Source organism: Aspergillus lentulus, assembly GCF_001445615.1.
Source record: "Aspergillus lentulus DNA, contig: Alt12, strain: IFM 54703, whole genome shotgun sequence".
Classification (NCBI taxonomy): domain Eukaryota; kingdom Fungi; phylum Ascomycota; class Eurotiomycetes; order Eurotiales; family Aspergillaceae; genus Aspergillus; species Aspergillus lentulus.
The window spans coordinates 2,206,425-2,232,982 of record NW_028322115.1 but is presented as its reverse complement, the minus strand read 5'-3'; the positions used below and the strand labels follow the sequence as shown (position 1 = coordinate 2,232,982).

The 26,558-nt window shown below is 48.4% G+C and overlaps 8 protein-coding genes and 5 non-coding genes across 13 annotated transcripts; 9 read left to right on the top strand and 4 right to left on the bottom strand.

Annotated features, from left to right (window-relative positions):
• Positions 1 to 1,229: 1,229 nt before the first annotated feature.
• ALT_t124 lies at positions 1,230 to 1,302 on the top strand. Its single transcript has one exon. It is a non-coding gene; the product is annotated as a tRNA-Gln (tRNA).
• A 312-nt stretch (positions 1,303 to 1,614) lies between these two features.
• ALT_t123 lies at positions 1,615 to 1,687 on the top strand. Its single transcript has one exon. It is a non-coding gene; the product is annotated as a tRNA-Gln (tRNA).
• Positions 1,688 to 1,844: 157 nt separating this feature from the next.
• Positions 1,845 to 1,917, top strand: ALT_t122. The gene has a single exon. It is a non-coding gene; the product is annotated as a tRNA-Gln (tRNA).
• Positions 1,918 to 2,657: 740 nt separating this feature from the next.
• On the bottom strand, positions 2,658 to 2,730 carry ALT_t121. Its single transcript has one exon. It is a non-coding gene; the product is annotated as a tRNA-Gln (tRNA).
• Positions 2,731 to 3,760: 1,030 nt separating this feature from the next.
• On the top strand, positions 3,761 to 3,833 carry ALT_t120. The gene has a single exon. It is a non-coding gene; the product is annotated as a tRNA-Gln (tRNA).
• A 448-nt stretch (positions 3,834 to 4,281) lies between these two features.
• ALT_6656 (uncharacterized protein) lies at positions 4,282 to 6,523 on the bottom strand (the record flags this gene model as incomplete). The annotated part of the gene is made up of 4 exons (XM_089600110.1): positions 4,282 to 4,370; positions 4,641 to 5,319; positions 5,379 to 6,349; positions 6,412 to 6,523. 4 exons carry the CDS (start codon positions 6,521 to 6,523, stop codon positions 4,282 to 4,284), a joined length of 1,851 nt encoding a protein of 616 aa, XP_089455572.1.
• Positions 6,524 to 7,728: 1,205 nt separating this feature from the next.
• On the bottom strand, positions 7,729 to 9,450 carry ALT_6655 (uncharacterized protein; the record flags this gene model as incomplete). The annotated part of the gene is made up of 1 exon (XM_089600109.1): positions 7,729 to 9,450. One exon carries the CDS (start codon positions 9,448 to 9,450, stop codon positions 7,729 to 7,731), a length of 1,722 nt encoding a protein of 573 aa, XP_089455571.1.
• An 848-nt stretch (positions 9,451 to 10,298) lies between these two features.
• On the top strand, positions 10,299 to 11,341 carry ALT_6654 (MutT/nudix family protein; the record flags this gene model as incomplete). The annotated part of the gene is made up of 4 exons (XM_033558165.1): positions 10,299 to 10,355; positions 10,480 to 10,572; positions 10,768 to 11,008; positions 11,103 to 11,341. 4 exons carry the CDS (start codon positions 10,299 to 10,301, stop codon positions 11,339 to 11,341), a joined length of 630 nt encoding a protein of 209 aa, XP_033414056.1.
• A 139-nt stretch (positions 11,342 to 11,480) lies between these two features.
• Positions 11,481 to 12,398, bottom strand: ALT_6653 (putative NUDIX family hydrolase; the record flags this gene model as incomplete). The annotated part of the gene is made up of 2 exons (XM_033558164.2): positions 11,481 to 11,993; positions 12,066 to 12,398. 2 exons carry the CDS (start codon positions 12,396 to 12,398, stop codon positions 11,481 to 11,483), a joined length of 846 nt encoding a protein of 281 aa, XP_033414055.2.
• A 2,284-nt stretch (positions 12,399 to 14,682) lies between these two features.
• Positions 14,683 to 16,091, top strand: ALT_6652 (C3HC4 finger protein; the record flags this gene model as incomplete). Its single annotated transcript, XM_033558163.2, has 2 exons — positions 14,683 to 14,812; positions 14,869 to 16,091. 2 exons carry the CDS (start codon positions 14,683 to 14,685, stop codon positions 16,089 to 16,091), a joined length of 1,353 nt encoding a protein of 450 aa, XP_033414054.2.
• A 3,556-nt stretch (positions 16,092 to 19,647) lies between these two features.
• ALT_6651 (uncharacterized protein) lies at positions 19,648 to 22,197 on the top strand (the record flags this gene model as incomplete). Its single annotated transcript, XM_089600108.1, has 2 exons — positions 19,648 to 19,796; positions 19,881 to 22,197. 2 exons carry the CDS (start codon positions 19,648 to 19,650, stop codon positions 22,195 to 22,197), a joined length of 2,466 nt encoding a protein of 821 aa, XP_089455570.1.
• Positions 22,198 to 23,409: 1,212 nt separating this feature from the next.
• ALT_6650 (dolichyl-phosphate beta-glucosyltransferase) lies at positions 23,410 to 24,815 on the top strand (the record flags this gene model as incomplete). The annotated part of the gene is made up of 3 exons (XM_089600107.1): positions 23,410 to 23,572; positions 23,626 to 24,407; positions 24,471 to 24,815. The coding sequence occupies 3 exons, from the start codon at positions 23,410 to 23,412 to the stop codon at positions 24,813 to 24,815; spliced, it is 1,290 nt and encodes a 429-aa protein (XP_089455569.1).
• An 854-nt stretch (positions 24,816 to 25,669) lies between these two features.
• On the top strand, positions 25,670 to 26,428 carry ALT_6649 (uncharacterized protein AN11006; the record flags this gene model as incomplete). The annotated part of the gene is made up of 1 exon (XM_033558160.1): positions 25,670 to 26,428. One exon carries the CDS (start codon positions 25,670 to 25,672, stop codon positions 26,426 to 26,428), a length of 759 nt encoding a protein of 252 aa, XP_033414051.1.
• Between the last annotated feature and the right edge of the window lie 130 nt (positions 26,429 to 26,558).

Sequence of the window (26,558 nt, the reverse complement as noted above, 5' to 3'; positions counted from 1 at the left end):
TGACATGTCCTCAATTATCATCTAGCAGGTTCAATCTATCTACAGAGTACTGCGCAAAAACATCTTCCCTTTAAGCATACGGAGTACAATGGGCATGATTTTATAAACTATAAAAGAAGACCAACCCCCTTATTCTAAGCCTCCACTTGTCTGAATACAGTGTGCAGAGAGGAACGGAGGCAATGCAGTTTTCTCTTGTTTGCACAAGACATTTGGTATCCAAGATGGTCTTTTTGAAGCTCAAAACATCATGGAGTAGTAACCCGGCCGGTACATAGATACCAAGCTGCGCTAATCCTGTTTTGTACCAAACTTGTTTAGACTGCAGTCGACAAAAAATCATCAGAGCTTCAACCTAGACTAGTCCTCGAGTTGCATAACTCAGTGTACTCCATGGTGGTAGAGTTATTTGCTCGCCCCTGGAGCAACTCCAATTAAGGATTTGGGCATGCCTTTTCTATATGTATATTGCTTAATCAGCTATATGAATGGACGCTCTTCAATAGCAACACTTTCATTATATAAGGCATACCAGTCCCATCCTTCTGGGTATGGATCTTTCTTATCCATTTGTAGCAGCTGTTATGGATAGGAGTTTGTTGACAGACACTGAACTCTAGCTTACTTGAGAGCGGAACTTAAAGTATAAGGGTACTGTAAAAGTTTATATTAACCAGATAGTTGCCCATCCATCCATATCTTAAGGACTGGATCCCAAGAATGTTGAAAGGTTGTGTAAATTTTTAGTTGCAACTGTTATTAATAACTAGATGTTTGTAACCATGTCACTGCTGTCATCTCTAGGTAGTACCTAGAGATGGTTCTCATATCTGCAGGGGTGAGTATGACCACTCTGATAACTAATCCACCTAATTAATATCCCCTGCTTGATTTTCTATTGGGCAGGTGTAGTGCCTTCATGGCCAGCACTGTCTGAAGGAGCAGAGGAACTGCTACCACCAAGTGATCAATGGTGGACAGTTGATCTTTACCTTGATGGTGGGGCAATGACTTGAAGAGTTCATGAGAATTTCTGATGCGCATCTCCCTAGCATCAAGCTACCACCTTAATCAGGAAATTATACCCGCATCGCAATACAGCACTCCAGCCTTTATTACCTGTACCTGATATATATAATTGAATCAGCCAAGCGCCTGGAAAAATTCGGGGGTCGGCGGCTGCTATATTGGCTTATAAAACATTTAAACATGATCTCCTCAACAAGTTAGGTTGTGTAGTGTAATGGTTCATCACTCCAGATTCTGATTCTGGCAATCCTGGTTCGATTCCGGGCACGACCTTTTCTTTGTCATTTATAATTTTTTGTGCACTCCCATCTGGCATAGATCTGAACCGAATGCTCTGCGTTTCAGATTTCAAACCTAGGGCTCCTTTGCTGCCTTTTCAAACTAGACATAGGATCTAGCTACCTTATCATGCCGCTGGATACTGAATGGCACTTGACCGTGCTACTATCCCTATCTCGTACTCGATGTAGTCGAATTGAGCATTCAGGAATACCTGCCACTAATCCAGCTTCGCTTAGTTTGATCTTTTCTTTTGTGCAGGATAGGTATATGAAGTCAATCAGCGCGCGGCTGTTCAACACACCAGGTTGTGTAGTGTAATGGTTCATCACTCCAGATTCTGATTCTGGCAATCCTGGTTCGATTCCGGGCACGACCTTTTTTTGTCTTGGTTGAAGTTTTTTGAGGGCTTTTTCACTGGTCCGGAAGTGTCCCACCTGCTCAGATAGCCTCAAAGAGATGTTTTGTGTTTGTCAAAAACCCTGATGGTAGACCCTCATGAATCATAAGACCTGGAGTTTGTCCTCAACAAATCAGGTTGTGTAGTGTAATGGTTCATCACTCCAGATTCTGATTCTGGCAATCCTGGTTCGATTCCGGGCACGACCTCTCTTTTTTCTTCTGTTAAAATTATTGGCACCTGCAGATAGCTAAGCACACCTAGCACTCAAGTTATGAATTCCCAATGTTCTACTAACCAAGTTCACCTAAATTTTTCATATGACCGCGTGATGTACAGTATGGGTTATCTGATTGGGTACAAAGCTCTCAAGGTCGTACGTGGCATGATACAAGAAAAGTGTTGAGAGTGTACATGGAAATCTGACCAAGACACCCGGGGCTCTGCTGTGTGTTGACTCACTTGTGAAGTAAGTGGAATCTCCTTACCAGCGATCTGGCTAAGCATACCTCCAGCCTGTAATACGTACGTATATGGCGGAAGCTTTATACCAGTAGATCATCAAAGAAGTATGTATTGAATGCAGATAGTCCAATTCCTGTCAGCGCGTTCTCTAGATGCATTTCGTGCGCTCTCATCGCTTTCTAGTCTTCCAACGTTTTTTGGATGCAGGGTGGACATTGTTTCATCCCTACAATTCAGGAATTCCTCTTCACAGGAATACTGTTCGTGTATGGCTCATCCGCAAACAAGTGCTCATTATTGCATCCTAAACGAGTAGGTCAGCAAGATTACTACCTCGCCATCGGTAGTCGTGGCCTAGACCTATGTACCCTGTGTGGGAGGGAGAGCTTTGTCACACAAAAAAAGGTTGAAATGACAACGAGGTGCTGTAGGGACAATTTACAATGCTGAAATTGCAAGATGTTAACACTCATATGAGGAAAAAAGGTCGTGCCCGGAATCGAACCAGGATTGCCAGAATCAGAATCTGGAGTGATGAACCATTACACTACACAACCTAAGTTGGTTAGTCATTGGCAAATTTAGACTTGATATAGAAGAAACTTGATTGAAACTCGAAGGAAGAATGTGTTGGAGTCTACTCGAGGTTTAGGAGAAGGTTTGTTGAATCGTGAGGTCGGGCATGAGCCGAAGAAACCCCCTTGAGACATCCAAATGCTATATTTAGCCAGATGAGACCAACTCCTAATACTGAAAACCCTATAAATTCCGGCTAGAGCATTGGCATACACGTCAGTCGATCCGGTGTCAGATCACAAGCCTATGATAGAGACTTCGTTTGATACCTTGTACAAGTCAGTACTTCATAAGGGCCCACCTAGCATGATGAAGGAGAGAGCGTAAATCTCTCGTGTTGAGGTTCAATAAGCCCTAGGGTTTGAACGACAGATATTGTAGATTGCTCTTTGGATCGTTGCTAGACATTTGTTGAACAAGTCTTCGTAGATCTTTAAAAATGACATATATGACACTACGAAGCGGGCCAACGACAAGCTCCACTCTCTAGCTTCTAAACCAATGCTGCCCAGAGAATGGCTGATTCTTACTAGTAAATCGGCCATGACTACCATTCAACTTTCAGGCTAAGGTTGTAGTTATTAGCCACATGACACATCACAAGGTCGCATAAATTATTTGTGAGTCCATAGATCATATGTCATCATGTCTGAACATGAATGTAGGTAGATTTATGTGCTCTTCCAAGGCACCTGATCATATCGGCAAAGTCAGAATGTTCGACTTGTGGGGAAGAGCCTGAACCGTTTGCTAGTTGAGAGTCGACAGACCTCTGCAGCGGTCTCTTAACCGCTTCAACTACGCTGAAATCAAGCGTTCAATACATGGATTGCAAGAATTAGTGACTTGAGGAGGCAGGGGTCATCGAGAGCATCGTTCTAAGAGACGGTCAAACTCGTGCCATTGATGATGGTCGAATGTGTGGGCCAACTGCTAACTGCCATCTCAGGACACGGGAACAAACGGAATTAGTTTGTGTCGCAGTATATTTTAGGTCATTTCAACAAATCAGGTTGTGTAGTGTAATGGTTCATCACTCCAGATTCTGATTCTGGCAATCCTGGTTCGATTCCGGGCACGACCTTTTTTTTTTCCCAAAAAAGAAGTGTCTTTTTGTTGTACTTCTAGTCATGACTGCACTTTCATCACTTGTGTTACCACATTATTGACATAATCTTTGTTGATAAAGGAGAATGATCTGCACCGGGCTGCTTGGATATTGATGTTTACTACCACTCCATGCGTTGCATCAATCATAGTGTAATCAGAAAGTGAGGTGACTTGCCATAAACTTGCTAGCACCTAGCAGGTCTACATCAAAAGCTTACGCGTTGCTTCCACTCAAGATGCTTGACCAACAATGAGTGCTTGGAGCTGGATGAACTCTTATGGAGCACTAGCTACGGTAATTGACATGTTCATTGCCAAGGAAGTTGGCTAAGGTAGCCCCCGTTCATTGCTTGACTGTGGCGTGTCTATTGAGTCCGGTATAGGAAAGTTGACAAGCCACCTGAAGGTTCCCTCTCAGTTGATCATTCTGTGATATCTTGGTTTGAGAGCCTTCTAATCTCCTCAAGCTGCGCGATTCGGATAGTAATGTGGCTGTTCGAGAAGTACACATCTGCTCGTCGTGGGTATTGTGTCAGATCGCACCCCTTCTGCTTGAACCGGCTCCATGTGCGACTAAGGCTTTCGCTCGTTATGTGTTGGACAGAATTATCCACAGGCTTGAAGTTTCCTTTACGCCGACAACTCGGACATGTAAATTGACGGACTACGATTGTTGGTGCTGGATGAATGGTCCACCTTGGAGCGTCATCCGTCAGAGTACCTTCACATCCTTTATTTTGGCATATAACCTCAACCGTTGCTGGGAGACCTCCAAGCTCACTTTGACCGTGACGAAGAAAGTACTTCTCCCATGGAGCACCCCCGCGGACGCGAGGATTCGGAATTCTCTCCAGTGTATCAGTCAGTGCACGCACGTAGTTTTGACCTTTTGCCAGAGGGTGGAGAAGGATATTACCACCTTTGCAGTTAATGAGCCCGCAGCCAGTTTTAGAACTTCTCACAACGTAATAATTGAGGTTGTTCATAGCGTAATACGCGGTAGAGTCGTCCAAAACTCTCCCTCCACAGGCGGAACACACTCGGGACACAATATCTCTGGGCGGTGCTCCGAGGACCATCAAATCCAGGACGCTGGCCCTTGGTGTTCGACGAATAGCCCAACCGTATGCAATCAGGATAGAGAAGGCAAGGCCAATAATACTCAGACATTCTGGATTGCCCTTACAGTGGAGAAGGCGATAAGCAGTCTCAGCTGCTTTGCGTGAATTTATTGGGCGCTGGTCTACCCGAAGGCCTTCTTGAGCTTGGATCATCTCAAGTAAGCTCTTTGGGAGCTCATCCCAGGCATAAAGCTCCTCCTCACATGATTCAATCGTTGCAATTATCTGCTGACACTGGTGCTTGTCTGCAAGATCGAGGGATACTCCAGGCGTAAGCATAACAGCTAGATCGTGTAGATCTCTCCAAAACTGGGCAACTTTTCGGAGACGAGCTTCTTGCTAAGCAATATTAGAACCAAAAGTAGCGGCTGATGGGGCTTGTAAGAGAGCCGTCTTACAATATACTTCTCGTTGGCAGGATCAAAACTGGCTATGGCATCAGTCGTCTTCGGCGTGTGTTCAACCACTGGCAGCTGGGTGTCCCATACTTCAGTGTCGTCGGCTTTAGATAGGCCAATCGGCCTCGCCACTGAAGTAAATAAAGCCATCGTCCCTGGAAAGGCTGATTTGAGCTCAGCGTAGGCCTTGCCTTTCCAGGCGTCTCTCTGCTCTCGAACTGCTTTTGCTGGTCGGAATGGTTGAAGCAGTACGGAACTTAGCCTGTAGAAGCCTGACTTGATGGTAATACCCCCAAGTAAAGAAGCTACTTCCAAGAGTAGATCCTGTCTGCCTCCTTGCTCTGTTCGAAACGCTTGAGCCCGAACGTTGGTCCCTTTCATGAACATGAAGAATTGCGGGTGGTTGGCAAAGATAATGAACCGCTTGACGGATTCCTGATCATCTGCAAGCTCTAAGTACAGATCCACACCTTGGTAACGGCCCCAGAGGGGTAAGATCCGTAGGTTTTTCTGAAGATGCCTGAGCATTCGTTCCCGTACATTCGCTCCCCAGCAAATCTCCACAACAGCTTTCATGTGGGAGCGCAAGATGAACACAAATCTGTCGTGGATTTCCCAAAGATCAGGGGGATAGAGAATTTTGCAATGCCTGCTGTCTTCTCTCCGAGCCGAATGGTCGAACATGAAACAATTTTCAGAGGTAAAGCCAACGTGATGGAGTTGTGCAATGCATGGATTTGACGGGTCGTCCGTTTCACCGAGACAAGGATCATCTACTACAAACGTTGGATTGTACAAATGACATGCAACTGGAGCATCAAGACGGCCTGATGGGCGGACGAGGTACTCGAGAGATCGACGAGTATTGTGTGATTTCCACCAAGTGTCTTCTTCTTCTCGATAGGCTTCGAACGCCTCATCCATATCCCAAGCGGGTGGCTCGTGTACCCCTATTTTCATGTAAGTCACCCCTGGTTGGACCAGGGTCAGGTAGTTCATTATAGATGTTAGATGTCGACCTAGGGGTACTGACCTTGAGCAAGATTGTGTTCGAGATCTTGGATGAGTGGTAAAACACTGTTGAGCGACTCTAAATCGCTTGCTGAAGGGTCATCTAGCCACAAATTTGCGAATAGTCGGAGCATTTTGTAGGTTTCAGCGCTACTATTGGGCCTGAAGACATTTAATCCACGCTAGTGACATTAATAGAGAAATGATGAAATTGGAAGGGAAGGAAGGTGATGATATTGCTACAGGGCAGAGAGTGGGAGCTCCAGACCTGGAAGAAGAAACAAAGCGTTATCGATAAATTTGCAGGGAATAAGAAATCAGAGATGTAGTATGTAGATTCCTGAGGCGCATGGCATTCGCTTCAAACATTGGGTGTTTGATTTGTAGCATCAAGGTCAAGATGCTGGGAATGGAAGTGACCAGGGCAACCTAGAGTTATAACTAAAGTAATTTACTATATATAAGGCTATCGGTGCTTTGCTATACTATGGGTTTGTTAATAGTAGTAATAAATATATATATGTTAGTAAATATAAGAAACTAGAAAGAATAGGTAGATAAGTAGTGTCAATTCAGCATGAAATGGCAATAGTAAGTTATGTTCAGTCTGACTCTTAATCTCATATTTTTGCTAGTGCTAAGGTGACCAGCACCAAGCGCTCTGCCATAGTAGATTAGATATTAAATATTCAGGAGGGCCAGCCTGAATTGACCCTGGAGGACAACTAAATAGGGCGGCCATGCGCCTAGAAGATAATAAATAGAGCCTGGTGAGCACCGCCATACTTAGGCTGTTGTATGTTTTTTTTTTTTTTTTTTTTTTTTTTTTTACATCTTTGTTTTGCGTTGTTGACTTAGATCCTTGCCGCCCTGTGTGTGATGTGAGCCTTCAAGACACCTCAAGCTCTCTATTATGCACCCGCCAAGTCTGCTATGCTGATGTGGCCTTTTTTAACCTATCTGCTAAGGACATATTGCTCCTAGTGCATGTTTTCTCTATTTATATAAGCCCAAGATAGTACTGAGTTCTTTATTCATTGTATATGCATGTACATAGTGCGTCTCTCGAAGTGATTCCTTATGATGTACACTCCTTCTGCCCTCTCCAGGTTATAGCTACCTTAGTTATCTTATCTTCCTCACTTCTTCTGCCCTAAAGCTGCGGTGTTATTTTCATTAGCAGACTGACTGCCTGTCTTGTGTCTATTGCTACTGCGACCCTAATCCGTTGTGAGACAATAGCAAGCAAATGTTACGGTATAGCGGACTACGGCCTACAAGTCGGTAACGTTGAGAATGCGAGGACCTGTCAAATCGACGCCGAAATGACCGCTTCAGGTTAACCACCGGCATATCTAGCAGTAGTACATATCGGGCCAAGCACCGTCTTATCCCAGCATGTTCCGGCGTGGCGTACCTGACCGGCGTCTAGTTCGGGAGTCTTATCCCCCCACCACATCCGGCCTCCCTGGTCTGTCTTCCAATCATCGACGAGATCTACAAGAGTCGACAGATGCCCCAGCGCGGCAGGCTGACGGCCTCTCCGTCGCCTGAGAGCCAGGTATGTCGCGAAAGTGGCCACGAGGACGGCTAGTGTAGCGTATATAATCAACCGCGAGTATACCATATCAAACTGGAATCCGCGTTTGAGCGACAGGTGTTCGACATGAGCGGACAGGTCTTCGACAGGGATGGAGGCCAATGATTCGATGTCTTTGGCGATGTCTTTGGAGTCTTCCATGGTAACGGAAGGGATCAGGCTCTGACCAATTATCCAATGCAGCACCGCTTTGGCTATAAATAGAACGGCGTTCTCCCAACTCGATACAGCTGCGCGGAATGGATTCGTGGCCAACTGTGTCCCTGGAGCCTCTCTTGTTTCACTGTAAGCTTGTCGCCAAATGCCTTCATCTCTGGACAAGCTGACGAGCAGCTCCAAACAGTGCAATGAGACGGTCTGACTAGCCTGGATAAGACAGACAAAGAGAACGCAAAGTACAGCCTCGGCACCGTACGAGAACGTTGCGGAATTAGGGTTGTGGTCATTCGCATATGGGGACATAGACAGCGTAACATAGTTCCGAGAGCACGCAAGAGCGTCTTTATTCCATTTGAATGCAGCTCTCCAGCATAAAGGTTCAGAGGCTTGGCCAGCAGCACTGGCGTTGCCGATGGACATGGAGACAGCGGCGATGGCGATGGGCCACGCGATGGCCAGAAGAGCGAGTGACCACAGTAGAACGAGAATATATCGCACCACGCCCTGTAATTGGAACATATTTCCTTGTCGATCCATAGGATATGTCTCTTGGCTTGACATTTGTCGCTGGTGAACTGATAGCATACATCTCCCGGGACGGTGAGCGAGGCCACCATTCTGCACCACGGCCGACGCGGTGTTGAGCGGGTTGGAGCTCCAGGTCGGTATCAACTTGTAGCTGGACACTAGGCACCATACGGCGATGATGGCCTGGCCGGCGAGACCTAGACCCAAGGCTACTAGAGCTGTGCCGTTAATCATTAATGGAGATTCATTCTCAGATAGCACAACGGCTTGGTCGGACAGCAGCAGAACGGATGAAGAAGCGTATGATAGCACCAGGCAAGTTAGGGCCACTAGGTTGATGTACCATTTGTTCGGGCCGAATCTTTCGGAGCTGGTGAAGAGACGGATATTGGTGTTGAACTCCAGGCGTCCCTCGCGATACAATGCCCAACGTAATGAGACAGAATGCACGAACATCATACCATCAGTGCAGAGTGCTAGTATGACGTTGATCGCTAGGGCCATGGCTTCTCTTCCAGAAGTAGAGATAGAGGCCGAAGCGCCGAGTGTTGCCTTGTTGGTACTGAGGAGGTAAACACCGGATATCAAGCAAAGTAGTGAGAGAATCACGCCCGTTGATACGGCGGCAATGCATCCAGATCTTGTACCGCTCGCCGTGTCAAAATCTGGCCCATCTTCCTCATCCTGATGTAGTGATTGCTCGACGAATGGCTGCTTTTGCTCTTCCGAGAATTCCTGTCCCCTGAGTCTGGAACGCAGTTTCGGTCGGTGCATGTCGAACGTCAAATGGACCGACTAATAGGTTCGTGAGTTCGGCTGGGCAACTCGTCCCCAGGAACAACCCTATTAATATGCTTGGAGGGGTTGTGAGCCCCTACATGTTAGTATCAGGGGCAGTGCTTGATATGCAGGCACATTGTGCTGACATCCGCATTAGCCTAAATGTGGGGGCCAATCTGCCTACAGTCAGCCTTGTGATGTAAAATGGCACAAATCAGTGCACAGATGGTCTAGAGTCAGTCAAAAATTGGACAACAAAGAAGGGAAACATCTCTCGGCCTATTCACGCCTCAAATGTTTACACTTCACTCTATTCTACGCTTCGTCGCCTGTCGTAGTTTTCGCAGGTGTTCCTGGGGCTGGTTGCTTGTTTCTCGAAGTAGTCTAGCCCAGGTAGAAAGAAGCCTGACCTTGTAAGAAGCGGTTAACCACCACGCCACTGGCCAAATCCTAGTACGGCAGATGTGAAATAGGTAATTCCAGGGAGCCGAAATAAATTTCAGGTCCTGATCTCTGAAGCACAGATTCGAGGCAGTTTGTCTTCATGAATTGAGTGAGATAAGACCCCAGGGTTGGCCCTATCTCGATCTGAAAGTGGCTTAGCCTCGGCCCCTCCTTTTGGGTCCCCAGACATACGCAGAAGCTTCTCCATACTTCATACTTCATACTCCATCAACACTGAACATAAACAGCTCCAGGCATCAGTGGGAAGGCTGACCGCTCAGATCACTCGTTATACATCACACCTGGGGAGATGAGGGATTGCTTCTTCTCTTCTTAATTCCGGTATACTATAACTGCCTCAACTGCCATTGCTACCTTACGTTCAGCAAGACCAAAAGATGTCCGGATCCGATCCCAAGTACGCCAAGTCAAAGTTCTTATCACGAGCTCCATTGGTATGCAACTGATGTTCCTGGAGGGGCGTTCAAGTCATGGCGCAATGTTCGCGCCCCCCTCGTCTATTCTACCGGAATTACCCCGTGGTGTAAAGAACGAAGTATGGACTGATCCGCATGATAGGAAAACAGTAATGCCAAATGGACTAGGTTGGTTCTGACCACATACACTGATCCAAATGGTGTGGAAAGGACTTGGGAGTCGGCAGAGAGACGGGTAAGTGTATTTCTTTTACTTGCTCGGTGCGGTTCCTTGTACATCCAGGGTGCTATGACGCTATCATGCCACTGCTAGTCTGCATTGCGACTCAGCAGAAGGCTTCTGGCTTTCCTCTCCTTACTTCAGCAGCAAGACTTACTTCATGGCCGAGAAACCTTGCGTAGGATTACGTGGAAGTACTGACTGGGATAGACTCGGCCACCGGGCTGCGAGGTCGATGGCGTGGGAATCGTGACCATCATTGACAAGCCAACTGGCCCTGAATTGCTGCTGCAAAAACAGTACAGGCCGCCTATCGACAAAGTGGTCATTGAAGTCCCAGCGGGTCTTATCGACGCAGGTGAGACCGTTGAGGAATGTGCGGTGCGCGAGCTCAGGGAAGAGACTGGTTATGTGGGAGTGGCAGAGCAGACAAGCACTCTCATGTTTAATGGTGAGTGCATTGATACTACACGCAATTTTCCGTGATCAAGCACGGTTCCGACCCTCTGAGGCGTGGTGCAAGGCACTAATTGAAGGTATCACAGATCCGGGGATGTGTAACACTAATCTGAATATGGTTCATGTGCGTGTGGATCTGTCGCTTCCTGAAAATCAGGATCCGAAACCGCAACTCGAGGACAATGAGTTTATCGAGTGCTTCACACTGCCCTTGAGTACATTGTTTTCCGAGTTGAAGAGACTCGAAGCCGAGGGATATGCCATTGATGCCCGCGTGGGAACATTAGCAGAGGGCATCGAACTGGCGCAGAAGTTGAAGCTTTAATTGCGCGCTTCATTCACGGCTTGTCCTGCATATAGACGAGATCGAGGATCCATTCATGTCGATAGATATCCATAACCTACGGAGTAGAGACTACAGGTGCCAATCTTCCTATCGGCTTGGCTACGAGGCTGAGCCATTCTTAAATCTTTCCATCCTGTTTCAGGCCGTTATATAGTGCCCATGCGGCAAGGGTCTTACCGTCTCGCAATGCCTCTTTCCAAAGGTCTTTCAACGGCACAATCTTCAATGTGATCTTCTCTCCATGCTGGCGTAAACCCGTCACCCGTCCTTGTAGACTCTCGATCTCCTTGCGCGGCATCCTCTTTTGGCACAAAAACAAGGGGATAAACTCATCGCTCCCTCCCGGGGACGGATAGACTGCTCTTTGCAGAGACTCTCCGTCCTTTGGCTCCGAAATCGATTGCAGCGCCAGAGATGTCATATCGACAAGTTCACCTTGGGGGATTGTCAATCCTGTTTCCTCTTCTATCTCCTTTGCAGCTGCTCCGGCGAATGTTCCACTATCATCAATCATACCAGCTGGGATCTCGGGGAAAGCTAGGGAGCCGGCTGGGATTCGGGGTTGAATGGTCAGAATCGCCCTCTTCTCGTCCTCGTTCGATGAGGGCACATCGTCGGGCTGGAGGATCATCTATCGCACAAGGATCACGATGGTCAGTAATCTGATTCGCATCGTACAGATATGGGATGTTGTCATTCTTACCAACATTCCCACACTACCACCCCTCAGAAAGACCGTTCCCGGGAGAGTTTCTCCGTTTCCATTGGAAACTTCAGCTTTGAGCTTAACAAACCCCAATCTGCCGCCCTTGAAGTAATCAACAGATTGAATATTGATTTTCCTTAAAACATAGGGGTTGTGGTTGAACTCATGGGACGGATTGTGTTGTCGCTGTAACGATCGGTTAAGGGTGGAAAGCCAGATCCGAAAGGCTGGGAAACGTAGGAGATCGTCTCTGCTCAGATCGTTAAGAGAATTGACTGGCACAGACCCAGAACCATTGCCTTCATCAAGAGGAATGGTGAAGCTCGACATTGACCTGATTGTGCCCGATGGCGCGATGGGATTGGAGAAGCAGGTTGGATGCAGATGCCGCACGGACAGCCACAGCCTGTTCCTCATGAATCGCGTGTGCTAGTCAAGGACTCGTGAGAAGCGAATCTGCTTACCACAAGATGAACAGCGTGACCCAAGGAATCTCAAACAGATAACAGACCATCACATGAACCGTCTCGGGCCAGGAAACCTGGAAAAACATCCGAGCAAGATGATAGAGTTCAGTGGAGAATGAGAGACAGCAAGAGATGACGTCGACGGATTGCTGCGGGAATTACTGCCCGTGTTCGCTTTCTCTTGCTCCGTGGGATCTCCTTACAAGTTCTTTTTCCGTCCAGCCTTATCATCATCATTTCATTCTTTGATAATAATAATAATCAATTCTAAGCATTCCCCTTGAAGCGATTCTAACTATAGTAATAGGTACCAGTAGGATCACGGACTACCCGGATGAGTCAATCAATCGATCATTACTCGTCTCTTTCTCGGCTAAAATCTACCTACCTACATACCAGATCCCGGATATCTAGTTTACGTGTCTACGGAGTAAGATCAGCCATAGAACGCTCTCTGATCAATCATCCTGCGGGGTTAGATAGAATAGATGGTGACACCCGCCAAAGGAGCTTCGTTGCTTTATGGGAGCTCCTCTCGCTTCCAATTCCCTGCCACCCGCCACAGTTGGCGGTTTTGATCATTGGACGGCTTTGGACATTGGTTTGTGGTCCTTTTATGTTTCTGTCCATTCCTTGCTCACCTTCCCCCTCATCATTCCTTATTAATACTGAAGGTCTCTTTCCCTTTCCCCCCCCAATCCATCTTTGGCTGCGGCGCAGTGCAGACCCGTCTTTGGCGCATCTTCCCGACTTCGCTTGACGGTCGGTACGGTCTCGATTTCGTCAACGTTGCCCAGACGTCAGAGATCCCTTGTGTGTTACGGTCGTACTTTTGCTCCGTTTGGCTCCTGCCTGGCTACTATTACCATCAAGGATTCTGCTCAGGCAACGTTCAAGGGCCCTGTGTCGAATAACTCCGGGAGACCCTGCCCTGCTATTTCGTTGTCATTCAACCATTATTAGTTCTCACCGGGCTGGCTGCAGTATTAGGGCAAAACTGCTGTTGCCTCCTAGGACTCTTTGGCTCTCTTTTCACTCCTCCTTCTACCCACTAATCTCCATCTCCCTTATTGCTTTCTTCTTTGCCCCCCTTCTGTAGGGCCTTCCCAGCCTTGAAGGGTCCTGATTCCGAGCTCCGTTTAAGACTAATCCACGAGATGATTTCCAGCCAATTGATATCGTTTGGCTTAGGCGAATGATCGAATGTTTTCACTTTATTTAAGAAGTCACTGGGGACGTGTCCGCCATCTGCATTGTGACTAATATTGACACTGTCACAGTAGTACACCAGAATCTGGTTGGAATAAGGCTATCTGTCCCCATCTGCACGTTATCTATAACTACTTTGAATCATGTTAGCCTGGGTCTCTCTATCAAACAATCCCAGTTGTATCCATAAGCATGCCATCGGCTGTCTCCACCTGAGCTCACCTGTCTGTTGCTCCTGTCTGGACTTTCATCCGAGTGCTTCTTATGGGAGGACCTTGTCATCTGCAAATACCGGCAACACACCGAGGCATACAACAACTGCTTCTACAAGGTACTGTTGGAAGTGCCACGGTCCGTCTTCTCTTCCCCCAATTCCCAACCTCGTCAGCTCGTTCATGCACTAGTTCCTTGAGTTCTTTGTATTTGGTTATTATTTGCAGCTTCGCTTATAGTCGCTTGACCATATTTGTTTAGTGTATTTATTGCCTGCTTTGCTTCTTTCACTAGAGCAATTACTCACTGGCTTGAGCCCTTGTGATTTAGAATACTGGAGTTTTCACTCTTCATCTAGCCGTCCCGGCAGGCAGGCTTTCATTCACAGTCAACCGGAATACCCTGCTGAGGCGTATCTTGCAAGTGCCAACGCACGCAGTCTGTCTTTCGATATCTCTTCCACCCTTCCTCCTTCCATCTCCCTAGAGCCGACGAGATCTTCCTATCACAGAAAATCTCGCCACGATAACATCGATAATCTTCGAGAGGAACTGCATGCCATCCATCAGGGGATCACGAGAATTCTAAACCACTTGCAGCTCCTGAGCGAGACGCTACTGACCTACCAACCCGCAACGCAGTACACCTGCGACCCGGGCTATCAATTGATTCCTTCGAGCATGGATGTGCGTTTGTCTCGTTCCACTTTCGGGGACTCTAGCAATATGGCGCCTCCAACGTTCTCAAACATGCGGGATTCCAGCAGCCATGGGGCTGTGGATCCGCAAATCATCGCGCAAAATAACGCATCAGGTGCCATTGACGCTTCTACAAATCCTCATTTCGAAGGTCAAAGTGAGTATCCGTAACCTCGGTTGGGACCAATATCTTAGGCTAAACACTTTGAGAAGATTCGAGCACCAATCCGTTTGCAACTTCACTTGCTGATGAGTACCTCGCTTTGATACACGATGGAGACCTCGCCTTCCCGCCACCCACTTCCCAGGACACAAGAACTGGGATAAATGCAGGGAACCAACAAACCCACGGGGAGGGTATAGCAGGCCAGAACGCCCTGTGGGGAGATTTGACCGACCACAATCGAAGCCACCAAGAAGCCAGCCTGCGTTACTGGGATCCGCAATATGTCGCTGATTTCAATAGACACAGTTATTCTCATATACGGACGGCTCCTGTTCAACCACCGGGATCATTGTTTCAAAATAGTCACCAGCTCACAGTGCAGCAGAGATCCAACCTGCAGCCCTCAGGGCCACAAAATGTGACCGCGCCTGCCTACCAAATGATACCATCAGATACGGTCAATACTCCCGCACATTTAGAGACTCAGCATTACGGAGGTGTGCGATATAGACCTGTCTATTCTCCACCGTCATACACCCGTCCCAATCCCTATATGCCATTTCCGCAATGGGGCGTTTCACCGGCGACCAGCCAGCCCAGACGGCACCATCGGACGCAGAGCTCCTCTTCCACCGCAAGCTCAGTGCCGGGGCAGCAGCAGGCTCCGTCCATCAGCCAGACCACACGTCGACGCACGCGCCCTGCAGGTGAAACGAATCCGCAGCTCCCACGTCGCCTCTCAACATCTCAGGTGCCCAGAGTGCCGGCGGCGGCGACTGCCACAAGCCCCAGTCCTGCGATGGCGATCGGAGCACCGCATTACTTCACGTATCTCACTCCAGAAGATCATGTCCGGATCCAACGATTGGCGGAGCTGCAAGCATACACAAGTATGCGCACCGGTAGTGTCGTCCACGGAAGTCACCGACAACACTCGCTGGATGACGACGGCCTCGTTGATCGTGGGCCACCGACTCCCAAAGGCCTTGATGACACGACGGATGGTCGTCCCAAACCCAAAGAAGACAGAGAATTGACCGTCAATCTCGAATGCAAGATCTGTATGAGTCAACTGGTGGACACCGTGATAATTCCATGCGGTCACGCGATACTCTGCCGCTGGTGCGCTGAGCAGCACATGCCGTCCAGTCGACTCGATCAAGTTCGGATCAAGGGACGGCCCCTTTGCCCTATGTGTCGTGGAGTCGTCAAATCCAAGGTACGGTCTCGGATTCGGCTAGGGAATAGCGCTAATGTGATGGTTGTCTAGATGCGAATCTACTTGTCCTGACACCCTCCGCTGCTTCAACATGCCTGGTCTTACTTCCTACTACGTTTTTATCCAAATGCTGCCTTGGCTATCCTCAGATCCCGTATACTCTTCGACTTGGCTAGAAAGCTAAAGCGCGGCTCCCCTGGAAAGCCACGCGTTGGGATCTGTTACCGCGCCTGGAATAGCAAAACAGAAAGGTCACTAACGGGCGGCGTTTCCGATTCGACTTTATGTCCCTCACAAGCCACCAAAGTTCATGGAACATTCCTTTAGAGTACCAAAAGAATTCAGCTAGTGTGGTCTTGCAATAATTTCGAGACAGTTTTTCAGTCTCATTTTTCAGTCTCAGACTTCTTTGCATAGCGCCTCTTAGCGCTGTACGTGATGATTTCAGCGCAATTGCCGATCCAGGAGTCTCGTCGAGAGGCACAGTCAATCCGTTTGTCGGTCTTCGGTCGGCCAGCGCGTCTTCGACATTTTCTTGTTGCTTGAACGGAATCTTAATAATCTACTATGGCCCACGATAGATGATTCAATTAATAATAATGAATCACTTGCTCCGAGCATGAGTCATCGTCAGTAGCGATGACACTGAACTGTGTAATAAAGCAAAATACATTCAAGACGAACATTTTCGGCTATGCCGATGATGACTACAGTCGTTCCGCGGTCACTTCGTTCAATCATACCATACTCCGTAGATAGGCGACTAAACGATTACGGAATGATAGGTGGTGGCCTAATAATACCCAGTAGGCATCTTATGATCATGGCGGAGGCAGTCAAGGGAGAGGCTGTGGCCAAAACACTACTAGAATCTCGCAGGGCCATTGCCTCTCCGATGACGCAAAGGAGCAGGCAAACATGCGCGTGAAGCCTGGCCATTTATGTGACCACGATCTCTAAAACTCTAATGTAAGCTTCAAAACACAGACATGGTTGCGCCATGACATCGGATCGCATCGCGTTTTCCTATTTGAACCGATTGAAACTGTCAACTGGTAAGCTAATGCTATTTGCCTAAGGCATCCAAGTACACCACCTGCTCAGGTTGTTGGAAAGTGCACGGGCAGCACGGTTGCATGGCGGTTTTACCCGGGCAACAATCCACCTTGACATGGGGTTATGGGAAGCTGCTCGATTGCATCATTTAAGGAGCTTTGTACTCCGTAGTAGGGTGTATACTGATCTGATAGTTCATCGAAGGGGTTCGTGAGATTCATATGCAATGTCATTGGTTTAACTCGGATCGCTGTCGATATTGCTGAGTACCTACAATGGAAGGGGGCAATGGGCCGCAGTCTCGCAGTCGCACAGACAAGGCAACCATTGAAATAAAGTAGCTTGTTCACCGCACTTAACCATTCCTGGCAAACAAACATTCATCCCTAGGTCCTACTTCTCGGTATGAGCAAAGGGGACGTGGTATATAACTCGGAGTATATCTGCTAGATCGGCTCCCTGCTTGCCTCTTGTCGTTGCCCGTGCCACCCTGGTATACAGAAGCTTCATAAATCGAGTGTCAACATCGCATTCCCGTACATGTATATCCCTAACTGCCTCTGGATCCAGCTGTTAGCGTCCCAAGGGAAAGGACAGAAAAACCTCAATCTGCCTGTTTTCTGTTTTGGGACACTGGGTCTGAGCATGTTGCACGTGGCGTGTTGATCGTGGGCTAGGCTTCTTCATACTACATACGAGGACATTCCACCCGTATGCCCCAGCTGCCTGATATTACCTTATTGGGTTAAAGAAGGCGCTGTATACCTCTCCCATCTTTGTCGCGGTCCTTCAGGATGACTGTAGACTAATCTGAAATAAATGCGGTTAGCATTGCACAAAGGTCTATGGATAGGGTCTAGAAGCTGGGTAAAACAAGGCAAAACGGCCAGGCTGCAGATGGATTTGAATCAGTCTTGTATTTCTGTTAAGGCGTTGTTTGAATCCTAAGCACCTGGCCATGAAATGCTGGAAATGCTACTTCTGATTGCCTAGTAGCGCATAACTGCATTGTTCTTGTGCCGTTGGAAATCAAACCACTCTTAGTCCCCAGGGTGCGATGTTGATCCTCACCAGTTGACTGTTTACTATTGCTCACCCATCGGTATACGGCAGAAACTGGGCCTTGGTGATAAGTCGAGTTACACCGAGCCCGGTCTTCAGTGCGATCTCTGATGATACATTAGGTGAGATAATCTGCAAGGCTAAATTAATGGTAGTAAACGATCATAGCATAAGTGAACACTTGGAGTTAAGATGATCATTGCCTTCCATAGGGCGGAGATAAAGGGTGAACTGCATTTGTAATATTGTCTTTCGTCTAGCTCATGTTTTGATATTCGAGAAAATTCCTTGGTGGACCGTCAGCATTTTAGGCTACCTTAGTCGGTATGTCAATTGTTTTGTCCTTCAACATGGGAAAAAAGAAGAATATAAGCAACTTTGGTTCAACTTTTTATAGAATTAACTGAATAATTATTCAGGTAGATCATTATGTCCTAGAAGAAATAGACAAGAGACGCTCAACTGCGGTGATAATGTTGCCCTTTTTAAGGTTCATAATGGTCAGGCAACCAGGGTCGATCTTTAAATCATGGGAAAAGTAGCAATATCTCAGCCAATTATCCGCCAATATCAAGGCTTGATTATTGGATATTTGTCTTCTTGGTATTATTATTGACTAGGTAGACATTCTCTATCAAGGCCAAAGCGACTTTTCATTGAAATCGAATCCACTTCCGCTTATTCCCTTTGTTTAGTTTCACGACTATTATCAACAGCATCCCTATCCATCATCGGCGTCACCTTTCCTCGGTCATCCGACAACTTAAAACCTCGACTTGCCTTGGCTTCATCCCTCCACAAACCAGCTTTGGAAAGAGAACAGCCTAGTTACCAGGCTAGCTCCGGTGTTTCTAACTTAAGATCCGGAGTTAAGGTCGGCAGGAGCAGGAAGTAAGGCACAGTAAGGTACCTACCTACCTAGTTGAGTGGCTCACTGTTCGCAAAAAACGGATGGAGCCTGTTAGTTAAGTTGCCTTTGCCTGCCTAATTGGTATCTATCTAGCATCATTATTATTGTCTGTCCCGCTCAACCTTGTCTTGATCGGGAGCTATAAATAAGCTGGTGTTTGCTTCATGAGCTTCCTCAAGTAAGTGTCGTCATCACTATCCTCATTCTTCACTGTTATTTTTTTTCTTTTTTTTTTCGCCTGGCATCGTGAGTGCTCCGGATCCTTTTGACCAATATCATTTTGTTTTGTTTTCATATTCCATTTTGTATTTCATCCTTTGTTGAGGTTTGAGAGTGAATATTCAAAGCTGTGCCTGTCTTCCGTCATCTCTTGTGTTTGTTCCCTTGGTGTGTCTGTGCTCCTTGCTGCCTTGTACTCACCCATCAGTCGGACACCACAGATTCGTGCCCCTCTCGCCAACCTCCGTCTCATCCGTTACCTCTCTTCTAAGCTGGGATGTGGATCATATCAGCTGATGCAGATGGGAGAATTCAATCAGATGACATGCTCCAGATTGACTCTAAAACCCTTTGAGAATAATGAGCAACGGATTTATTTACCAGCAATCGGGCATTGTTCCAGATCATCCCGACGTCCACATCAGTACAAAGAATCACGCCGCAGACCAATTAGGTGCCCAATTGATTGATTCCCCGAAGATCGCAAATGAGACCGGCAACTTTCCCAAGTAAGTATTTCCGTCGGCAACTCCATTATTCCTATTCCAAGATATTTGTCCGTTTGCGTTTCATCTACTGACCGCGTTATTTAGGAAACCAATCGGTCGATTGCCTGACGATAATGGGTCACCTGTGGTATATCCGATCACCCATATGGCTCGCCATTCCGTGAGCCCCTCAGTCTCTGTAAAGAGGCCTTATTCAGCGGGGGCTATTCCAGAAAACTCTGACTCCGAGGATCTGAGCAATCAAGGCTTCGCTTCAGGAGGGAGTATGGAGGCTGCGTCACCTCACTTCATAAAATGTCGCCAGCAGAAATTAAAGACCCGACAGCGACGTTCGGCTCACATGCTAGGCCCCTCCGGCAGTCGGATAGCAGGCGAAATCGGAAATCGCAAAAGTAGTCCGTCTAAGAGCGATACGCGACTGCCTAGACTTTCAGCAAGCTCCGCCGACGAACTTGCCGGGAGGTGGCGACAAAGGGTGTCGCAACCCGATGCGCAACAGATGCATGGAATCCCTGTCCAGCATGAAAGTGTATCGACCCTTCAGCCGACTGGCAGGCAAGAGAAACTCGTTGCGCGGCCCAAGGGGCAACCGGCAGAACCCGTGGAAGGATTGAGCTTTGATCAGAAATCCGCTGGAGGTGACTCTGCGGTAGCCGGAGGTACAGCATCACATGGGATCTTCCTACAGCCAGAAACTCATCCTATAACAGAAGAGCAATTGATCAATGAAGTGCGCGGAATCTACGCGGGGCTAGTCATGGTGGAGAAGAAATGCATTGAAATCGACAAGCAACAGTCCGAGTCGAAGACTCCGCTGTCCCCACTCCAATGGCAGGCCCTGATTGCCCTCCATCGAACGCTGCTGAACGAGCATCACGACTTCTTTCTAGCATCACAACATCCGTCCGCGAGTCCTGTGCTCAAAAGACTAGCACAGAAATATGCCATGCCGGCTCGTATGTGGCGTTATGGGATCCATTCCTTCCTAGAGCTACTACGCCACCGGCTCCCTGACTCCCTGGAGCATATGCTGACTTTCATTTACATGGCTTACTCGATGATGACTCTGCTATTAGAAAGTGTCCGCGCATTTGAAGACACGTGGATCGAATGCCTGGGCGACTTGGCGCGATATAGAATGGCAGTAGAAGAGGTGGACGTGCGAGACCGCGAGATCTGGGCTGGCGTCGCCAGATACTGGTACAACAAGGCGGCGGATAAGAATCCTGACGTTGGCAGAATACAGCATCACCTTGCCGTCCTAGCTCGCCCGGATGTAGTCCAGCAGCTGTTCTACTATACAAAGTCTTTAGTCAGTGTGCACTCTTTTCCAAGCACGAGGGAAAGCATACCATCACTGTTTAATCCGCTTCTGAATGCGCCAAAAGCTCATCACCACTATCCGCTCATTGCGGCATTTGTTTTGGCTCATGGCTATCTCTTCTATCGCAACCCGGCGCCTCAGTTCTACAGATCAGCGGAGGAATTTTTGGCACACTTGGAAACTCATGTTGGCCGAATGGGGGCCGCCTTTAAGATGCAGGGTGTCTATATGTCGTCGTGCAATTTCGCAGCCATATTCGAATACAATCACCCGGACGCCGCCTTACCCGCCAAGTTCCACCCGCGAGGGATCCATCAAGGGAGGTCTGCTTTGGAGACCCAGCCGACGCCTGCAAAAACGTCGACTTCCGCTTCTGACCTCCCTCTGACCGAGGATGGGTCAGTGGCATCCACAGATAGTCGAAGGTATTCGCCACTTAGTCTTTACGCGTCGTGCCTGACGTTTCAAACATTGTCTGTCCTTCTTGACCAGATCGGAAACAAGAACGTTTATCCCACAGTGCATATCTCGATGGCCTTCCTCTGGTGCCTAGCACTTAACGGCAGAAGCAGCATGGAATACATCGAAGCTTTCGTTCCCTGGAGAAAGATCGCTACCTTTCTCAATACCATGATTCGCGATGATACAGATATTCGAATTTTCGAAGGTCCCCATTTCCCTACTGTGGAAGAGAGGAAACAATTGCCGGAGGACTTTTTCATACGTGGTCAGCTCTGGAGTCAGCACTATTTCCCGCTTCGTTTCTTTGAGCATTCACTCATTGAAGACGAGGGGCGTTTCATTGAGCTACCCTCTCTGAACGTTTCCAGGATGTACAGGTGCCTTTGGCTGGGAGTGAAGCTGGCGACGGTATGTCTGAAGGACCGCGGCGAAGGAGCGGTAAAAAATGCTAACGAGGGACAGTTCCAACGTTGGGTGACATACGACCCGGTCTCCCGAAAGTTCTCGGTGACACCCTTTGCGCTTCGACTTGAGAAACTTGCAGAGCAGCACAATCCCTTCAAAGTCGCAGCGCCGCAGCCTGGGCCCCATGATTTGGAAATGCCTGACACTTGAGGGTTCAGCTTCTCTCTTGCGTTAAGTCGTACCACAATTTCTTCAATCGAGATCCTGGGCTGTCTATCGGAGTTTGTCAGAAGCCCGGAATGCGACGATACCAACGAATGAATAAGGCGTGTCATCACTGGCTGTACATTAAGGCCAAGCATTGAGAATGGCAACACGACTTGTCATACAATTTCCCGACGACAGCCCGCGTGGGGCTAACTTGCCAGAAGCGCTTAGGAAAGTGACCATTACGCTGATCTGCCAGATCGCGCGCCTTGTGGGAAGCTAACACTGCCAATACCCCTCCGCCGTCTCAAATGTAATTCACACATTCAATTTTCTAAGGTGGCGTCTTCGCTGAGATTCCATCTTAGACTCTTCCATATTCCTACTCTGCCCCGGAATGATACTTCCAGAGGTATCTCCTTGTCGAAGTTGCATTCTTACCGATCACGTGGTATTTCCAGATGGGTTATTTCTGCTCCCCATCTATTCTGTGCCCAATTAGGTTCCTCTTGGATCCTACGCTCGCTTCTTGTATGAACTTCTATTGGACATGACAGCTTCGTTGAGTCACTTGTGATGATATGATGTTCTTCTCCCTAGGACGCTTTCACTCTTGTCCGTATCTCCCTTCCGTAGATATGATTATGATCGAGCCGTACCTGCTCATTGGAGCCTGTGGAATACATACTGTCAAGATTCCCTAAAATATGAGAAATAACCTTTTGAAATTGAGCATCGTTCGCTTAAATGATGTCCACCAATGATAGGATGTCAATGCAGACGTGTATATCTACCTGAATTTATCTCCGTGTATATGGTAGTAGATAGCGCGTGGCCGTATACGTAAGTGCCTGTTGTCCCTTGTGGGGTTGAAGCATCGCGGCCCGGCAAGGACCACCTATCTAAAAAAGGATCCAAAGGATCGGATTATGCAACCAGCTATCTACAACTCACTAAACCCAAAACCAAAAGGACAAGTTGGCTATCCGGTCCTCCGCCCCAATTTACATGGCATTCCGCGCATGATGGCCATTGTCTGTAGCGACTTCAGCGATCAATGCAAGCATTACTGACCAGACAGGCTTCGTGTCGCATGGCCGACCAACCAGGGATCGTTTTGACCTGTATCTCCAGCGCCTGAGCTCGTCTACTGCTACTGTGATTAACATTGCAACATTTTTTTCTTCATTTACAAACGCGTCTATTATATCCATTATGGCTGAGGAATCGTGGATTGGGACGTGTGTCCATTGCACAAAGCTGCTAGCCAGCGTGCCTCTTCCCGTCCTCCTGGTTGCCATATCCGCGACCCTTCTCGGGTCATTCGTTCTCGTATGCTCTCCTCTCGACTTTCTTTCCTCCTATCCCAATGTTTCCTGTTGAGAATTACTGACATATTCCCGCGCAAGTTCTACGTTGTCCTTTATCTAGTCGCACCCGAACCGCGAAAACCATTACCGGAGGAGAAGAGATACCGCACCCTTTCCGAGGATGGAGCAATCACCCAACCCGAACAACTGCCCTGCTGGCAGGACGCCCTGGACCGGCAGAAACGTCCCGGTCGGATCTTTGACCATTCACACATGGAGAAGGCGGAGCTATTCTTGTCCCTGGTGGTCCCCGCATACAACGAGGAGGACCGTCTAGCCGGCATGTTAGAGGAAGCGGTCAACTACCTAGAAAGGATGTACGGGACACTTGCGGCGTCATCCGCCTCCGAGGAGAAGGCCGGAGACGCAGTCCGACAGCGGAAACCGGCCAACGGCCATGCGAACGGCCATGCAACAACAACGGCCACACCTAGCGGCAAGTTTCCACCTGGGAAGGGCTGGGAGATTATCATTGTCTCTGACGGGTCCAAGGATAAGACGGAGGAGGTCGCGTTTGCTTTTGCCCGCGACCACCAGCTTTCGCTGCATCCTAAGGGGTATGCTGGTCCTTGGACGCCGACGCCTCATGAGGGGGTCCATATTCCACCCGGCACGATCCGGGTGGTGACTCTGGCCGAGAATCGGGGGAAGGGCGGGGCGGTTACGCATGGTATGCGACATGTCCGAGGCCAGTACGTGGTGTTCGCCGATGCCGACGGGGCGAGCAAGTTCGAGGATCTGGGGAAGCTGGTCACTGCGTGTCGGGACATTGAGGACTCGGACGGGCGTGGAGTAGCAGTGGGTTCGCGGGCGCACATGGTTGGCAGTGAGGCTGTTGTCAAGGTATGATTTGTAGTTCCTGTCCGTGTGAACTGGGCAAGGCTGACGTCGGACTGCTGATCACAGCGTTCGAAACTACGTAATTTTCTGATGCATTCGTTCCATTTGATACTGTGGCTTATGACGCCTCCCAAAACAGCGACCATCAGAGATACCCAGTGTGGGTTCAAGTTATTCTCGAGGGCCTCGCTGCCTTATATCATCCCCTATATGCACTCGGAAGGATGGATCTTTGACGTTGAGATGCTCATGCTGGCTGAATTCTCGAATATCCCGGTTGCAGAGGTGCCCGTGGGCTGGAGAGAGGTCAAAGGGAGCAAGCTGAACGTCGTTCGTGATAGCATCGGTATGGCTTGGGGTCTGGCTGTCCTCCGGGCTGCATGGACATTGGGGGTCTACAAACGGACGTGATAGAGGCTAGGAGTTTCTCTGTGTTGTATTGAGTCTATACAATGTTTTCTACATCTTATCATCTGATTACTCCTTAGAGGTCTGCCCAGAGAGGTATATTCCACGATGAGAAAAGCAAGCCAAGAGAGGTTCTATATTTATTATTCTAGATCACTCACAAATGGCGGCGACTGGTCCCGAGCATCCCCGTCTTGCCACCCAATTTCGAGAAGCCGAGCACTGGAAGATCCCGATGAACCAAAGACCCATATCAAATTGAGTTTTCTCTTTCTTCCTAGACCGTCGGATAGGGCCCATTATTTCCATGATTCCCTCCGATTGATCGAAATGGCAATGAGAGTCAAAGTTTTCGGCAGGAATTTTTCTTGACTGACGTCGGTCGGTCCGAGTCAAGCTGCAGAATGTAGGGCCCCTCGATAGTCCAGCCTGTGATGGAGACACGATGACGGCGGATGTTGGACTGATTGGATGCTGGACAGTGGTATGATGCCTTTCTTTTTTTGCTCTCTCTTTTCTTTACCCTTTTTGCCAAATACTGACTCAATTGTCAGTCCATCAGTGCATGTCAGCGTGGAATGCTCTGATTCATATATTCGAAGCGATTGGATCCGCGCAGAATTTGTCTGCGTTTTTCTCTCTTCTGCATATTATCTATCTTATACCGTTGCAGAGAGGCATTGTATGAGGTGTTGAATTCTGATATCATTTGATTCTATTTAGTTTGTGAATTGTCTGATGTCACTGGGAGCTTTTTCCACACTGGGGTATTTCTAAAGATAAAGAGCTAGTTCCCTATACTTCTTACCCTTGTCATTCGTTCTATGATATCTAGCTACAGTCTCGAACACCTTGATATGTTCGAGGTCATAGCTTCTACACCGAAATCCGCACAAATCCGGACACGCAGTCCTCGAAATACAACTCCCAAACAGTCGGCTTTCTTTCGACTACCTCCGGAGCTGCGCCTGAAGATCTACGAATATGCCCTGGCGGTCCCTAATGAATACACGGACCGTCCGCTGATCGTCGTCAACGATCGCGGCAACACCTTCACCTCACGCGGACGGTTCCGCGCCCTGTCTATGTGTCCTAGCTGGGTAGGGCAGGACGGCACAGCCCGCAATCTGCTATCTGTCAACCGCCAGATCCACGACGAAGCAGAGGATTTTCTCTACTCGCGCTACACCCTGTTCTTCCTGAACTCGTTTGATCTGAATCGTCTCGGCGCATTCCTGGATACCCTCAGCGCGACGGCGCGCAGCCGCATCCGTAGCGTCGGCTTCGAGATCTGCTTCTTTGTGCATTCGCAGACGGGGGTGCCGAAGCGCATGCTGAAGGACTACGAGCGCGCTGGGCGCCTGCTCATGGAGAAGCTGCCGCAGTGGTCTAGTGTCTTCTTTTATCTGGATCCGAGATTCTACTATCCGTCTGCTTCGGTGGGTGGGCGTGAGCTATCGGCTCGTGGGGTCCTCTATCTGGCGACGGTGTTTGGGGCGATGAGGAAGGATCTGCATTTCTTTCCGTTGCCGTCGATTCATCGGCATGTTATGGATGAGGCGCAGAGGTTGTTGAGGAGGGGGAGTCGGTCGTCGCAGGGTCGGCCTTCTCTCTGACGGACCTTGGAAATCTTCTTTTATTCTTGTTCACTGTGAGAGCTCTGAGATTTTGCAGCATATGTCATCGTTCGTTTCAAAGTCTATTGGACCACCGGGGACTGCTGCAGGATGACGTCCCGATGTTATG